We start from the raw sequence: 17,244 nt of genomic DNA on the forward strand, positions 1-17,244 counted from the left end.
CATATCACAGCGTAATCTGAAACTAAGAATTACCTTTTTTTTTTTTTGCTAACACTGCAAGGCAACAGTTTGATGAGTTAACTTTTTTCATAAGACAAATATTCTAAATCAAAAAACACATAGAACAAACCACACAACTATTCATCAACTGAAACAAACATCAATGTGTTAAACACTAGTCATACTATGGTATAGATCAGTTCCTAAAGCAGGGGTGGCGAACACGCAGCTCTCGGCCAAAATGAATGTGGCTCTTTGCCTCTTTTCATTATTCTGTAGACTGGCTCTTTGCCAAGTTTGGATTTTGTTCTGCTACTTCTGAGGAGAGACCTCCGAGCGCGGAGTCCCGCCCATCTCCCATCCCTCGGAAACAACTGCACAGGCCAGCGAGGGGGGGGTGACGACCCGTGTGTCACATGTTGGGTCCCATCTTGCCATTAGTTCTTAGTTTGGAGGACGCAGAACACCCTCACCATCACTGCAGGATTTTGACCCTCATTCAAAATGGCAAGATGCAATATGTGTTTAATAGATTATTGTTAAAATTAGATGCTTTTGTGTGTTTGTCTGTTTTGGCAGGTCACTGCGTGGTGTGGCTCTCTGACTCTCACAGTTTAAAATTTTGGCTCTTTGTGTCGAACTTGTTCGCCGCCCCTGTTCTAAAGGGTCAGACAGGAAATAATGCAAAGTTTTACAGTCTACCGACTCTGCACTCACCATTCAACTTTGTCAAAGTAGCACAAAAACTGCCATGAAAAAATGTATGACAGTGTTCTAATACTCTATTTATGGATAGTGATTTTCCTATTAATTTCAGTCTTAAACATTTTTTCCCAACCATTTAAAATCGAAAACACAACTATCAGCTCACTCAGCCAAGTTGGTTGCAATGCAAAATTTTCTTTAATTATGAGCTCTAAATCCATAAACCATAGAACTATTTTTCAGATCTTTCATTTTAAAATTTAAACCAGATAAGACAAGCCCCTCTACTTTCTGGAGAAGTACCCACATAAAAGAAAGTATTTCAAATATAAATTCCCACTTAAGAAAGGAAGGGGAAAAAGAAAAAAGAAAAGTTATATAGACTTTCACCTTAAAACATAATCTGGAAACATTTGAAAATTTTATTCTATGCAATATAACGGTATGCATAGATTTAGTACATAATTTCTTGACTTCTACTTTCAGAAAAAAAGAAGAGGAAAAGGTTTTTAAATCTCTCCATCCCTTTTATAAAATACTGCATCTGAAACCACAAATCTAATTCCTTGCAGGTACAAGGATCAACCTTGAACACAATATGAAGTAGACCTATGAATTAAAATTGACCTAGATGAGTTTTAAGGAGTCTCCAAAAAAATGCACAATTGTTCCACAGAACACTATGATTTCTATACTTTGAAATATCTGATAGGAAACTCCCGTCTCCATAATATAAGGAAACAAGAATATTTTTCCATAGTTAGCAAGTATAAAAAAAAGTTCACAGTTTTATTTACCTTTATCAAAGGTAAAATGATTTCACTGAACATTCCAGGAATTATTCTGTCCTTCAGTAGTTTCTGACCACAAATTTCATGTGAAATGTTTACCTGTTGAGATTTCCAAAGCAAGAAACTAATACAAAATGTATTCAACTCTCAGAGGGTCATAGGCTGGGGGCAAAAATTTTAAATATAATTGCTTGCCAACTTTATCCTTTCTAATTTGACAACAGCTTCAGACTTTGAGAACTAGTTAGTTTCTTGAGTGTATTCATTATAAACCTGACTCAATCCTTAAATTTAACGACTTCCACCGTCCTGTTTGGCTGAGGACTTTCTTTTAAAACGGATAAGATCCTGTCGTCCAGCTTCGGTCATTTGTTCCTCCCAAACTTTCATTTCGTTATCATAACGGATTTTATCATCTTCAGCACGTTGGATATACTCCTGAGAAAAAAGAGGAATTATTAAGAGCAATTCTGCAGAAGAATTCAAATAAAAGAGATTTAATCTTGTTATTACTTTTCACCTGAGATAAGCAGCCTTGTCCAAGCTTCTCTCAGAGACATGCTAACCAGACACTTGAAATGAAAACCACACCACTGAGCCATTGGTGGGACAGGGAGAGGTTAAGAGATTCCTGCCTAGCATACGACTGACCCTAGTTTGACTCCCAGTACCAGATACAACTGGTCTCTAGAGCATCACTAGGAATGGCCCAAAACCGCAATATTTAAAATATTAAATAAGGAGGCCGGTGCGATAGTACAGTGGAGGGCATTTGCCTTGCATGCAGTCAATCCAGGACAAGACCTTGGATCGATCCTCTGGCGTCCCATATGGTCCCCAGCAAGGAACAATTTCTGAGCGCAGAGCCAGGAGTAACCCCTGAGCATCACAGGGTGTGGCCCAGAAAGAAAAAAAAATTAAAATTGGAAAAATAAAGCTATACTACTTACTTGTTTTTCAGCGCTAGAAAGAATTTTCCAGTTTTCATTTACAGCTTTCATCTTTTTCTGTAAAACAACCAAGTATAGGGGCATTAGTAATCAAAGAATCTAGTAAGTCTTTTTTTTTTTTGGTTTTTGGGTCACACCCGGCAGTGCTCAGGGATTACTCCTGGCTGTCTGCTCAGAAATAGCTCATGGCAGGCACGGGGGACCGTATGGGACACCGGGATTCGAACCAACCACCTTTGGTCCTGGATAGGCTGCTTGCAAGGCAAATGCCTCTGTGCTATCTCTCCGGGCCCGAATCTAGTAAGTCTTAAAAAAAAAAAAATCAAAGATCAAGAATCATAGGCAAAGTCTCATCAATTTTTAATACTTTTTTGTATAAAACCTTTAATTAGAAAGATTTTTATTGGGCCAGAGAGACAGTAGAGCAGGTAAGGTGCTTCCTTTCCTTGTACATGGCTGACTCAGGTTAGAGTCCTGGTATTCTGGGGTCCCCTGAGCACTGAGAAGAGTGTGACTCCCAAGCACAGAGCCAGGGCTAAGCTCTGCATACCAACGAATGTAGCCCAAAAACAACAATGCCAACAACAAAATTATCTTTTAAAATGATGATGTTCATAATTTTGAACATGAACAAAACATGATGTTCATTTCTGTTGTAGAACATAATTAGATATTTGTATTAAGAAATGATCACAGTGGGGCTGGAGAGATAGCAAGGAGGTAGGGCATTTGCCTTGCATGCAGAAAGACGGTGATTCGAATCCTGGCATCCCATATGGTCCCCCGAGCCTGCCAGGAGTGATTTCTGAGCCAGGAGTAACCCCTAAGCGCTGCTGGCTGTGACCCCCACCCCCACCCCAAAAAGAGATGATCACAGTAAGAGGGCTGGAGCAATAACACAGTGGTAGGGTGTCTGCCTTGCAAGCGGCCGACCCAACTGACCCGGTTTCAAACCCTGACATCCCATATGGTCCCCCAAGCCTGCCAGGAGTGATTTCTGAGCACAGAGCCAGAAATAACCCGAGTGTCGCAGGGTGTGGCCAAAACCCCCTCCCAAAAAAAGAAATGATCACAGTAAGTCTAGTTAACATTCCTTACCATAGTTATAATTATTTTTTCTTGTGGTAAGAACTTTTTACTCTACCCTCTGAGCAATTTTCTAATATATTACAAAGTATTATTAATTAGATAACATGCCATACATCATCCTTGGAATTCTCATATAACTGAAAGTCTGTATCTCTGCACTTTCAACCCCTCCTTAAATTCAACCACTAACCTCTAGGCTTACTTTTATTTTTTTACTTACATAAATAAAATCATACAAAATTTATCTTATTCCATTCAGCATCATGCTCTCAAGAGCCATCTACATTGGATAGCAATTATTTCCATCCTTTTTTTTAGGAACAAACAGTCCATTGTAAACTGCCATGTCAACATTTGGTCAGCGATGAACAATAAGACCAGCAGTGACTATATATAGCCTAAGTACACAGTGGGCAAAAGCAGTGAGTTCCGGACTTTTTACAGCTGTCAATTAGTAATGGTTTACAGACCAATGTTTGGAAATCACTGGGTTACACCACATGGTGTGACATGAAAGAATCTGGCTGTCCCTACAACGATTAATAGCCCAACAACCCATTCCTCATAATGTTTGCCCATTAACTCATATTCATGACCTGTACACACCAGCTTCTCTATCCATCAGTTCCAATGGCCACATCTGACAATGATCCAGGGTTACTCCTGGCTCTGAACTCAAGAAATGCTCCTGGCAGCACCATAGGAAGGAACCCTATGGTATGCTGAGGATTCAACCCAGATTGGCTACATGCAAGGAAAATGCTGTACTATCACGCCAGGCCTTGAATGATTATGTTTTCTGAGGAACCTGTACATTATTTCCATAATAAGCTATAAACATTTATAATTCTGCAGGTAGCTCACGGGGTTAATTTTCTCTGCATACTAACCAACATTTGCTAGGTTTTTTTGTTTTTATTTTTTTGCTACTGAATCTTTGAAGGCGGACCAACCACTTCAGTGCCTGAGATTAAACCAGGATAGGCATGCAAACACCTTCAACCCGGTTCTATCACTCCAATCCAACGTACTATTTAATATCTTTTCAATAAGTGTTCTAATGAATGAGAATGCCGGTATTTTTGCTTGCTTTTCCTTGAAGAATAACAATATTGTGCACTTTCAATGTAACTTCTCCTACGTTTCTATGCTTCTTTGAGGAAAAGATCAGACATTTTTAAGATGCTAGCCACCGAATTGCATAGCTTCATTGTTTAGTTTAGATCGGTCTTACCAGAGGCCAGAGGATGTTGGTAATAGGGAGGGTATAATTAAGGGTATCTTTCTTGGCTGGGAAGTATTTATAGGGTAAGGTGCTTGCTAGCCTTATATACAGCTGGCCCAGGTTTGATCTGTGGTTCTGCAGATGTCCAAGTCCTATCAGGGGTGAGTGAAGAGCCAGGCGGAAGTCCTGAGCACAGAGTGGCCCCCAAACAAGGTGAAAAATAACAATAAAAAAGAACTATTGTTGTATATGTAAACATTTCCATGGGATTATTATGTTTGTGCCCTACCCTAGGGTGTGACCTGGCATTCTGCTCCCACCTTAGGGTGGTACCTGATTCTGCTCCCAATGATCAAACTTCACTTGGAAGGGCAACCCTTGATGGTATAATAGATACAGTTGCTCAAGTTACTATAATATCTGATAAAAGAATGGCCTGAAAATTGGCCTCTCCAGGAAATCCTGTATTCTCTGGAAGGAGTAGGAGGTTTAAGTTCCTGTTATTGAGTATGGAATAATCATACTCAATTATGGTGTTTTATACCCCAGAATCAGGTACCACCCAATGGTGGGAGAAGAATCAGGTATCATCCTAGGGTGGGAGCAGAATGCCAGGTCACACCCTAGGGTAGGGCACAATCACCAATCAGGGTAGGGTCAGTAACATAATAATCCCATTGAAATGTTTACACACACAACAAACTGTTAAGAGTTTTATTTTCATATAGTACTTATTAGAACAATTTTGTTTTTTGTTTTTTGTTTTTTGGGCCACACCCGGCGGTGCTCAGGGGTTACTCCTAGCTGTCTGCTCAGAAATAGCTCCTGGCAGGCACGAGGGACCATATGGGACACCGGGATTCGAACCAATCACCTTAGGTCCTGGATCAGCTACTTGCAAGGCAAACACCGCTGTGCTATCTCTCCGGGCCCTTTATTAGAACAATTTACCACTTTTCTCCACCTCCTGACATAGGACACCCATAAAATCCCTCTTCCAAATATTTTAACAATTAAAATTATTTTTTCTTTTAGGGGCTGGAGTGATAGCACAAAAGTAGGGCATTTGCCTTGCATGCAGCAAACCCGGGAAGTACCTGGTTCGATTTCCAGCATCCCATATAGTCTCCCAGCCTGCCAGGGGCAATTTCCGAGCACAGAGGCATGAGTAACAACCCCTGAACACCATTGGATGTGGCCCAAAAAACAATCAATCAAGTATTGGGTTGTTTTTTGTCTGTTTTTGGTTTCTGGGACACACCCAGTGATGCTCAGGGGTTACTCCTGGCTATGTACTCAGAAATCACTCCTCACTTGGGGGACCATATGGTATGCTGGGGGATTGAACCATAGTCCTCCCAGGTTAGCGAATACAAGGCAAATGGCCTACTGCTTGCGCCACCACACTGGTCCCAAATCAATAAAGTTTATAAACAAAATTATTAAATTTTTTTACCTGTGCTGACTCATCCTGAATCTCTTGAAATCTTTCAGCTACAAAAATGTTGTAAGCTGTGCGAGGTCTCTTTGGCTTCCCAAGCGCTGTTAACTCCTGTGTAAGGAAAAATAATATTAGAGTTATAGTTATGTGAGTTTTTTGGGTGTCTTTTTTGTTTTTTTAGTTTTTTGGGTCACATCCAGTGGCGCTTAGGGGTTACTCCTGGTCCTATGCTCAGAAATTGCTCCTGGCAGGTGTGAAGGGCCTAATGGGATGCTGGGAATCAAACCACCATCAGTCCTGGGTCAGTTGTGTGCAAGACTATCGCCCTATAATTGTGCTTTCGCTTAGGCTCTGCCCCTAAAGTTGAGTTTTAACCTCTGTGAGACTTACTTAATTTTATCTCAGAAATGTTCAGAACTAAAGATTATATAATATTTCTTAGAGTAAAACATTATGAAGTGTGTGACAATCCAGCTCAGAAACCCTACCGCAACAGAATTCTTAGAGGAAATTGTTTTGAAAATTGTAAAAGTCTGAGTTATTTTCCAGACACAAATATTTCCTTGGGGCTGGAGCGATAGCACAATGGGTAGGGCATCTGCCTTGCATACGGCTGATCTGGGTTGATCCCTGGCATCCCATATGGTCCCCCAAGCCTGCCAGGAGTGATATCTGAGTACAGAGCCAGGAGAAATATCCGAATGCTGCCGCGTGTGGTCCAAAAACCAAAATCAACCAAACAAGCAAACAGCAATAAAACATTTCCTTTACATGTAATTTTCATTTCTATTGTGCACATACATACAAAATATCTGTACAAAAGGTAAGTCTTTAGCTTGCTTCTATGGCACCTGGGCTAGCATCTGAGAATTCAAGCTCAGGTCAATGGCTCTTCAGAAGAAGGGGCATTGATGGTCTCAAACCTTCTGTGGGAACCTCGCTCACTGTGACTGCTACTGAACTGAGAGACTAGCTACTGAGCTTCCCTGTCTCTGCCCCGCTTCAGGGCTACTCTTCTGTCTGTCTGAGGTTCAGGCTATCCCAGCACCCCTCGTCATTGTGGACCTGTCTCATTGCTCCAGTGTATGTGTGGGGTTCTCCTTGGGGAGAAAGGGAGAGGGATGAGCTCCTTCAGCCTAAGGAAATTGTTGCTTGAAAATTACCACTTCTGGGGCCAGCAAGGTGGCGCTAGAGGTAAGGTGTCTGCCTTGCACGTACTAGCCAAGGAAGGACCGCGGTTCGATCCCCCGGCGTCCCATATGGTCCCCCCAAGCCAGGGGTGATTTCTGAGCGCTTAGCCAGGAGTGATCCCTGAGCATCAAACGGGTGTGGCCCAAAAAACCAAAAAAAAAAAAAAAAAAAGAAAGAACGTTACCACTTCTAACAATAAATACAAACTGAAAATACTGAAATAATCAACAATTCTCTGGATCCATAACAGAGGATACATGACAAACCATGCTCCGATGAGAAGAGAGAGAAACAGGTGAATACTGGGAGTTGAGTTTAAACTGGGGCATAGATCAGAAACAGAAACTACTGAGGGAACCAGTGCAATTAAGAACACTCTTATTAATGAATTGCTTGGTGGTGCCTGAACAAGTCTGAGAGAGACAATTTCCTGCCTATCAAGTCATAAAAAGGCCCTGGAAAGATTTATTTCCAAGAGCTCAACCAGATTCCCACGACACATATCAATAAAAATTCCTTTCAGGGGCTGGAGGGATAGCAATGGAGGTAGGGCATTTACCTTTCATGCAAAAAGAATCATTCCTAAAATTCCTGAATATGTGGGTATTCAGAACAAGGACTGCCCTCAAGGGAAACTCGGAGTTAACCAAGGATTATCGAGACTACAGACCCGAACAAAGGAAATTACCCATCTCTGGACCTTCCAATAATCCTGTCCCAACTGAGAGATCAGAGACTACAAAACCTGAGAAACAGTTGTGTACACAGTCCAGAGACTTAGTTCAGAAAAAATCTAGGACCTATCAGAGGAGCATAGAACAGTATCATCAATCATTGTGTAGAAAGATTGAAGGTTGCTGCAACAGACCCCTTCAACCCCTGCAGTCACATACTTCCACCTTCCTAAAACCTACTGACAGCAACTTTTGCTTATATTTTTGTTTTGGGGCCACATTTGGTGGTGCTCAAGAGTTGCTCCTGACTCTGCAGTGAGAAATTACTACTGGTGGGGCCGGCGCTCGCTTAGGACGGACCTCGGTTCGATCCCTGGCATCCCATATGGTCCCCCAAGCCAGGAGCCGTCACCGGGTGTGGCCCAAAAACCAAAAAAAAAAAAAGAAAGAAATTACTATTGGCAGTGCTTGGAGGAATCGTATGGGGTGCTGGAGATTGCACCCAGGTCAGCTGCACTCAAGGTAAATGTGTCACCCACTGTACTATCACTCTGTTCTCTTACCCCTTCCCCACTTGGGGGTGATCAACAATCAAGAAAATGCTGCAAGGCATACTAAATGACAAAAATATATATATACTATTCAATAACTAAAAAATAAAATAATAATAATAAAAGTAAGCATAGAAAACACATGCAGATATTGAAATTATGAGACCAGAAATCTAAAATAGCCATGAAAAAACTATGGCAAATTCACATAACAAATAAGAATAGACATACAACATAAGAGTAATTGTGATTCTGTAGAAAATCAGCCTCAAAAAAAGGTAACAAAATCACTGTGACAGAAGCAGGATTATTATTAGAAGGAAAGAATCTTTGAGCTAAGGGATCAGAAGAATAGAGGGGTTACTTGTGATCAGTGCCAATTCAATCCCTGGTGTACATGGCCCCCAACATCTCCGGTGCAGTGCTGGAAGCTCCTAAAACCATAGTGTGACCCTAAAGGATCCCAAGCAGCTCAGGTAATCCCTTGTACCAAAGGGTCCAGATGGCCAAAGGGGACCCCAGCAAGGCTCCATGCCACCACCAGTCCACCCCCACCAGAAAAAAAAAGGGGAACATAGCTAGAAGTCATTTCTCTGAAAACAAACGAACAAAAACAAAAAAGAGAAAGATGGAAGAAAACCACATGTGTCACCGATAAGAGAGCTAGAAGGATTCAGTTATGAATGTCCGTTCTTTGCCAAAAGAAAAGAGTATGTTTACTCACTCTCTTTGTCACGTTTTTCTTTTTCAAAAGTTTTTGCATCCTTTTTTCTTCCAAGGAGGCAAGCTGATCTGGAGTTAGCTGTTTTTTAATTCTGTCCAATTCTTTTTTGTATGCATCCCATTCGACCCTATAAGCATCTTCATATACCTATAAAGAAACCCAAGTAATTTTAAAAAGAAAAAAAAGGTTGTCAACAAATAACACAACTACGTGAATTCAGCTGGAAACAAGCTGAACCCCTGAGTGGAAAACATGTTCTGGGCTTCTGGGCTAACATTTATTATGCTCAATCATATATTTGGAAGCCAAAGAATGGTTCAATGGGTTGGTTGGAGTGAACATCTTGCATGCTTAAGACCCAGATTTGATCCCTGGCACATCATATGGTCCCCAAGCATGGCCAGGAGGCCCCCAACACAGCAAGACTGACCCAACAAAGCACTATCCAGGTGTGGCCTAAAACAACAACCAAGGGGCCATAGCGATAGCATAGCAGGTAGGGCATTTGCCTTGTGCTCGAAAGAGCCGAGTTTAATCCCCGGAATCCAATATGGTCCCCTGAGCCTGCCAGGAAAAACACCATAACCATCACCCATGACTTTTCAAGGAAGATAACCAAGATGAAAGTCTAGCGATTGTCTTCAATTTTAAATGACTACATTACCAACCCCAAACAGTTACACAGTCGTCATTTATAAGGACCAGAAGATATAAAAGCTTACTTGTAGAAAGCATTACAAAGAACTCTAGATCAGCTGGTCCCTAAAAGGATGTAATAATTATAAACTGCAAAATAAAACTAGTTAGCAATGCTAAAATATATATATATATATATATATATATATATATACATGCTTACTTTTTTCTCGGATTCAGGAAGTTCCTTCCATACTTGGCTCATTATTTTAAATAGTTCTCTATATTTTACATCTATGAAATGGGAGAAAATAATAAAAGTCAAAATTTTAGCTCTCTAATTTTTGAAGATTTTCAGAAAACATTAACCCATTAGCTCTTAAGAGGTTTTGATATTTTACCAGACACCTCTATCCCATGCACATAATTAATCATTAGCTATTTTTTTTTTGTTTTTTTGGGTCACACCCATTTGATGGTCAGGGGTTACTCCTGGCTAAGTGCTCAGAAATCACCCCTGGCTTGGGGGGACCATATGGGATGCCGGGGGACTTGGCTAGCGCTTTCAAGGCAGACACCTTACCTCTAGCGCCACCTTGCCGGCCCCATCATTAGCTATTTTTAAGCCAACTTAATGATTTAATACTATCACATTAAAAATATTGTCTAGGGCCCGGAGAGATAGCACAGTGGCGTTTGCCTTGCAAGCAGCCAATCCAAGACCAAACGTGGTTGGTTCGAATCCTGGTGTCCCATATGGTCCCCCGTGCCTGCCAGGAGCTGTTTCTGAACAGACAGCCAGGAGTAACCCCTGAGCATCGCCGGGTGTGGCCCAAAAACCAAAATATATATATTGTCTAGTGACTGGAGAGATAGCATGGAGGTAAGGCATTTGCCTTGCATGCAGAAGGACAGTGGTTCAAATCCTGGCATCCCACATGGTCTCTCGAGCCTGCCGAAGGAGGCGATTTATGAGCGTAGAGCCAGAAGTAACCCCTGAGCACTGCCGGGTGTGATGCAAAAATAACAAATATATATACATATATATATATATATATAAATATATAATCTAATAATTAGCAGGCATATCACACACTATGAAAACAGTTCTCAAAAGTTGATTACTAATATAAACAGCTGAATGATTAATTTCAAATTGTTTATTTTATATTTCAATCAAAATGAGTTTTTTTGTTTGTTCGGTTGGTTTTGGGTCATATCGGGCAGCAGCGTTCAGGGGTTACTCCTGGCTCTGCACTCAGAAATCGCTCTTGGCAGGCTCAGATCATATGGGATGCCGAATTCAAACCACCATCCATCTTGGGTCAGCTGCCTGCAAAGCAAATGCCCTACCACTGCGCTATCTCTGGCCCTATTCTTTTTTTTTTTCTCTCTCTCTCTGGCCCTATTCAATCAAAAAATTTTGGGGGGACCGGAGAGATAGCATGGAGGTAGAGTGTTTGCCTTGCATGCAGAAGGATGGTGGTTCAAATACAGGCATCCCATATGGTCCCCCAAGCCTGCCAGGAGTGATTTCTGAGCATAGAGCCACCAGGAGTGGTCCCTGAGCACTGCCGGGTTTGACCCAAAAACAAAAAACAAAATTTTTTTTGTTTCTTGGGCCACACTCGGCAGTTGCCAAGGGTTACTCTCCTGGTCCTATGCTCAGAAATCACTCCTGATAGGCACAGGGGACCATATGGGATGCTGGGATTCGAACCACCTTTGGTCCTGGGTCCACTGCTTGCAAGGCAAACGCCCTACCACTGTGCTAACAGGCCCCTCAAAATGTTTTTAACCCATGTCCTTCAGGAACTAAGTTCACAAAACTTTATGAGTGTTCCACACATACCCAGTGATGTGTGTATGAAAGGGGAATAAGGAAAACCTTAAGCAAAGGCTATTTTTTTGTTTTGTTTTGTTTTTGGGTCACACCTGGCAGTGCTCCTGGCTCTACACTCAGAAATCACTCCTGGCAGGCTCGGGGGACCATATGGGATGCCGGGATTCGAACCACTGTCCTTCTGCATGCAAGGCAAATGCCCTACCTCCATGCTATCTCTCAGGCCCCCAAAGGCTATTGTTTTTATACTGGAATTATACCTAAAACAAAGTTCATCCTTGGTTTCTTTGTATCTGTTTGTTTACAACGTGGTTTCACTCAAGACAAAAACCTGGGCAGGACAAGCTCAGGATAGCTGTCCCACCTAGGAGTGGTCCTTGTGTCAATAAAACATCATAGCCGTTAAAAAATAAAAAAAGGCCGGGAAGGTGGCGCTAGAGGTAAGGTGTCTGCCTTGCAAGCGCTAGCGTAGGACGGACCGCGGTTCGATCCCCCAGCATCCCATATGGTCCCCCAAGCCAGGAGCGACTTCTGAGCGCATAGCCAGGAGTAACCCCTGAGCGTCACCGGGTGTGACCCAAAAACCAAAAAATAAAAAAAAGAAATTGCTCCTGGTAGGCTCAGAGGAACCATATGGGATTCCGGGATTCAAACTGCTGTCAACAGCCTTACTTGAAAGCCAACAAACAGTTGAAAATCTTTTTTCCAAAACTGAAGATTTTCAGTGAAAAAAAAAAAAAAACTCTGAAATTAATAGTAACATGTAGTTTCACTGTTCACTGCAACTTCATTCATTCCTGAGAGGGGCCAGAGAGATAGTACAGGGGTAGCGTTTTGCCTTGCCCACACCCGGGATGGACCCTGGTTCAATTCCCGGCATCCCCTATGGTTCCCCGAGTCTGCCAAAAATGATTTCTGAGCACAGAACCAGGAATAACCCCTGAATGCTACCAGGTGTGGCCCCAAAACAAAACAAAACAAACAAACAAACAAAAAACCCCAAAAACCATCTCCTAAGACAAAAGGTGCTGGGCAGTAACTCATCAATGGCTCTTGAGGTCTATTAAGTTTCTCAAATTTTTTTCCAACCTATCCCCTAACGACCTTGTTTCCTTCCCCCACTTACACTAGGCACCTGTGACTATCTACAGAAGATCAAAACCCCTCCCCTCCCCATTTGAGAATAATTGCTTTAGTCCAGGGGTCCTCAAACTTTTAAAACAGGGGGCCAGTTCACTGTCCTTCAGACTGTTGGAGGGCCAGATTATAGTAAAAACAAAAATTATGAACAAATTTCTATGCACATTGCATATATCTTATTTAGAAGTGAAGAAACAAAATGGGAATAAATACAATATGTGGCCCGCGGGCCATAGTTTGAAGACCCCTACTAGTAGTCCATAGCAAGTAGGCCCAAAATTCAGCTTTTAAATTCTCTTCCCCGGGGGCTTTCACTCTACATACTATTTTGTGTTTTGTTTCTGGGCCACACTACCAGAGCTTAGAGCTTACTCTTGGCAGACTTGGGAATTACATGGGATGCTGGGGATCAAAACGGGGCAGCTGTGTGCAAGACAAGCACCCAACCTGTCGTATAACACCTCCCCCAATCCCTTCTACATGCTGCTACTTGTAAAACCCCTCTCATTCTCAACCAGAGTTAAAGACCATCAATCATAAAAGTTATGTTGTTCAAGTCACTAGCTGCTTTGCTACTACAAATCAAAACGTGCAAGTTTACTGTTTACTGCTCTACCAGATCAGGTTTATAATTATTATTATTTATAAAAAAAAATACAAACCCCAACTTCTTACCTGGGTTCTGAGCTTTCAATGACGGTAGCCGTTCTTGGGAAAAACGAAGATAAGAAGTCATGGGCTTCTTGGGATAACCAGTCGAGGAGGAAAACCATCTCGGGACATAGACAAAACTACAGTTTTTAAAAAAAAAAAAAAAAAAGTGTCAAATATATGACAATCTCAGATGGCTTATAGACACAGATCATGAATACAAAGTCACCAAAGTTCTAGGCATCTTCCACCTGGGACTAATACCACGCTTGACATGTAAGAACCCCAATCCTAGGCGACTAGAAAAGGGTCTGCAAGAAGACAAATAAATCCCCAGGCCTAGCTGCACCTGCATAAAAGAGCACGACTTTGCATGAGGTCTGTGGATGGCCTCTCCTGGCAGCTCGCAACACCCAGGGGTGCCCCTGGGCTGCAGAGACAAGAGGGGGGCAGGTGGGGGTAGGCCTGAAACCAGAGTCCAAGGTGGAGGGAGGCCTAAAGCCAGAGGCAAGCAAGGAGTTGCATGCATGCAAGAGCATGATCTCAGTCAAAACCCTGAGGGGCAAGAGGTCATAGGCCTGAAGCAAAGAGCCAAAGCAGCCCTGGTCCCTTGCACCCCCCAGCTGCCCCCCAAAATGGCAAGAACTCATCAGAGCATTGCATTGCAAGCCCCCAGCATTGCTGCACCCCAGAGGGACCAGCAAATACCTGCGGGGCCCGCGCAAACGACTTCCACAGCCCGAGCACAGGTCCCTGAGGACGCTCCACACGCCTCGGAGCAAAGCCATGGCCCGCAAGCAACCGCGCGACACGGGTCTCGAACCCGCGGCCCCGACGAGGACAAGGTTGCAGAAGATCGAGACCTAGCAGGGTTTATTATCCTGCCCGCCACTCGCGAGGCATGCTGGGTAGCGGGGCAACTTCCGCTGGAGGGCGCACGGGGGCGGGGCCAAGCTGAGCCGGCGCAGGCGCAGTAGTAGCTTTCGAGGCAAAGGGAAGTTCCCCGAGCTCCCTGGACCGGCAGGGAGCGCAGCTAGCTGAGCGGCGGGGCCAAGCTGAATTGCGCAGGCGCAGTAGAAGCGCCTGATGAAAAGGATGGCCCGGCAGGGGGCGCTGCTGAGAAGTTGGACTCAAGCTGAACTGGCGCAGGCGCAGTAGTAGCTCCCGGTGGACCAGATACATAGGGACTCTCTGGCCTGTAGGGGGCGCTGCTGAGAGGCCTTTCTTGGTCCAGCTTAAGCGGGGACTGGAGGGGATGGAGGGATGCTGGGATGATGGAGATGGAGGGATGCTGGGATGATGGAGGGATGCTGGGATGATGGAGATGGAGGGATGCTGGGATGATGGAGGGATGCTGGGACGATGGAGATGGAGGGATGCTGGGATGATGGAGATGGAGGGATGCTGGGATGATGGAGATGGAGGGATGCAAGGATGTTGGAGGGATGCTGGACTGATGAAAAGAGGTTGGACTGGTAAAGGTATGCTGAGCTGATGGGAGGCTACAGGACTGAGCTCTGGCCTGGGTCCACCAGTGGCAGCTGGGAGTCCCAGCTGGTACCCAACGGGCAGTTTTACTGCCAGGACAGGGAATAACTGGGCGGCCCATGCTATTCTGGGTCAAGTTAGTAGGAGCAGGGTTACAGCCACAATTGCACTGCCTTGTATTAAGCCCACAAAAGAAGTGAGTTTTTGGAAAAGGGGGCAAGTGTGCAAATCCCCCCAAAATGCATACCCTTGAGGTCTCACCTCAGAGCCTGATTCTGTGTGTGTGTGTGTGTGTGTGTGTGCCACATTAACAAGTTCTTACCTTGGACTTAATAAATTCTTTGAGATTATTTTTATTTATTTATTTGTTTTGGGGTCAGACCTGGTAACACTCCTGGCTATGCGCTCAGAAATTGCTCCTGGCTTGGGGGACCATATGGGATGCTGGGGATCGAACCACAGTCCATCCTGGATCAGGTGTGTGCAAAGCAAACGCCCTACTGCTGTGCCACCGTTCCGGCCCCTTCTTTGAAGTTTAACTGATTTTCTAATGCTCATTCATGATCCTTGGAACCACATTCTGCATCAATGCAATCAACTGGAACATTGCAGCAACCATCTGCCCCTGGGGGGCAGCACCAGAAATTCAAATTTAATGGAAAACTCATGAGTTGGAAACTCAGTTTCAAGCCCCCCATTCCCCAGCTAGGATTAACATCTTGGACAAGGGTGGTCCAGGGAGGCAGGGGAGCACCTCAGCTCCTTTCTGTATAAGATTCTGTTTTCTTCACTGCAAGTGAAAATGTTGCATAGAATAGATCAGTTTTCATCCTGAAAATATGATGTGACAAGATATGATGTGAGAAGATTGATGAGCTGGAAAATCATTATTTATGGAAGCAACAGCAGTTTTAATATCAGGATGATATGAAGTTCATTCCCTAGCACCAATCACCAAATACAACCCTGGGAACCCAACAACTTGGATCCAGCATTGACGAAGTGGAGTGATGGTACAGCAGTGGTCGGCAACCTGCGGCTCTCAAGCCACATGTGGCTTTTTACACTTTTCATTTGGCTCTTTTGTGTGCCGGGCGGCCGGCCGCTCCAGGAGTCAGGACTCTGCTCCTAGCCTCTGTCAGTGTGCGCCCTGTGTGGCTCTCAAAATACATTTCAATCGTGGTTTTGGCGAGATTTGGCTCAGTTGAAAAAAAAGGTTGCCGACCACTGAGGGTAAGGTGCCTTTCTTGCATGTAGCCGAACCAGGTTCAATCCCCAGCATCCCTTATCGTCCCACAAGGCCCAGGGGAATTTCCTAGTGCAGAGCCTGGAATAGCCCCTGAACATAGCTGGGTGTGGCTCAGAAACAAAATAAGCAATATGAAGTATGACCTGAGTGGACCCAGCACCCCATGAGTGCTCCCAAAGAACTAATCTCTGGGCCCTTCCAGATTTTATATACTAGTTATTGAAATAACCGCCCTCCAGAGAGCTTTTCCTCTGCTTGTTCTGCATTGGCAAACTGTAACTTGGAAAAGTCTGACCATTGCCATCCTGAGTTGAAAGTCTGCTGTTCCTCTGCTCCTGACAGGCTCGGGGGACCATATGGGATGCCGGGATTCGAACCACTGTCCTTCTGCATGCAAGGCAAATGCCCTACCTCCATGCTATCTCTTCGACCTCCTTCTGCAGCTTTGGAACATTATATTAAATACAGGTGCTCTAAGGAACTAAGCCCACTGCTAAGTGATAAGCAATTATGACCACCTTCTTTTATATGGATTTTTAGCGCTGAAAGGGGCTCCCGGCCATCTGTTCAAACTTTATATTTTGTCATGAAAACACCTTTTCCCTGATTACATTCTAAGTATAAGGCCCAAAACATATATAAAAGACAACAAACCCACCCTTGGTAAAATTTAGTGACAAAGGTAAAGAAATAATTCCAATACAGTACCAAGATAAGTAAGTTTAAAGTAGAATTCCTTGCAAATTTTAGCTAATTCCTAGAATAAAGTTTTCTTTTTTTGTTCAAGAGTGCTTTGTCCTTTCAGATCTTTGATATAAAGTGAAACTTGGTTTTTGAAAAAATCTGATTTAGTATTGAACTCTAGGTAAGAGTGCAAACTCTGCTCCACCATGCCT

The 17,244-nt window shown here is 43.5% G+C and overlaps 1 protein-coding gene across 1 annotated transcript; it reads right to left on the bottom strand.

Annotated features, from left to right (window-relative positions):
• Nucleotides 1-880: 880 nt before the first annotated feature.
• Nucleotides 881-14,452, bottom strand: TFAM (transcription factor A, mitochondrial). Its single transcript, XM_049790528.1, has 7 exons — nt 14,320-14,452; nt 13,636-13,751; nt 10,201-10,271; nt 9,342-9,488; nt 6,217-6,312; nt 2,447-2,503; nt 881-1,934 (listed from the first exon to the last, which is right to left on the bottom strand). The coding sequence occupies exons 1-7, from the start codon at nt 14,397-14,399 to the stop codon at nt 1,788-1,790; spliced, it is 714 nt and encodes a 237-aa protein (XP_049646485.1). The 5' UTR covers nt 14,400-14,452; the 3' UTR covers nt 881-1,787.
• Between the last annotated feature and the right edge of the window lie 2,792 nt (nt 14,453-17,244).

The sequence above is a fragment of the Suncus etruscus genome, chromosome 17, assembly GCF_024139225.1.
Source record: "Suncus etruscus isolate mSunEtr1 chromosome 17, mSunEtr1.pri.cur, whole genome shotgun sequence".
NCBI lineage: Eukaryota > Metazoa > Chordata > Mammalia > Eulipotyphla > Soricidae > Suncus > Suncus etruscus.

Excerpts from the sequence above, each read along its gene's own strand:
- TFAM (XM_049790528.1), bottom strand. The coding sequence starts at position 14,399 with ATGGCTTTGCTCCGAGGCGTGTGGAGCGTCCTCAGGGACCTGTGCTCG. Across the intron at positions 13,752-14,319 it reads CGTTTGCGCGGGCCCCGCAG|TTTTGTCTATGTCCCGAGAT; the intron begins GTATTTGCTGGT and ends TAAAAACTGTAG. Across the intron at positions 10,272-13,635 it reads ATTGAAAGCTCAGAACCCAG|ATGTAAAATATAGAGAACTA; the intron begins GTAAGAAGTTGG and ends CCCATTTCATAG.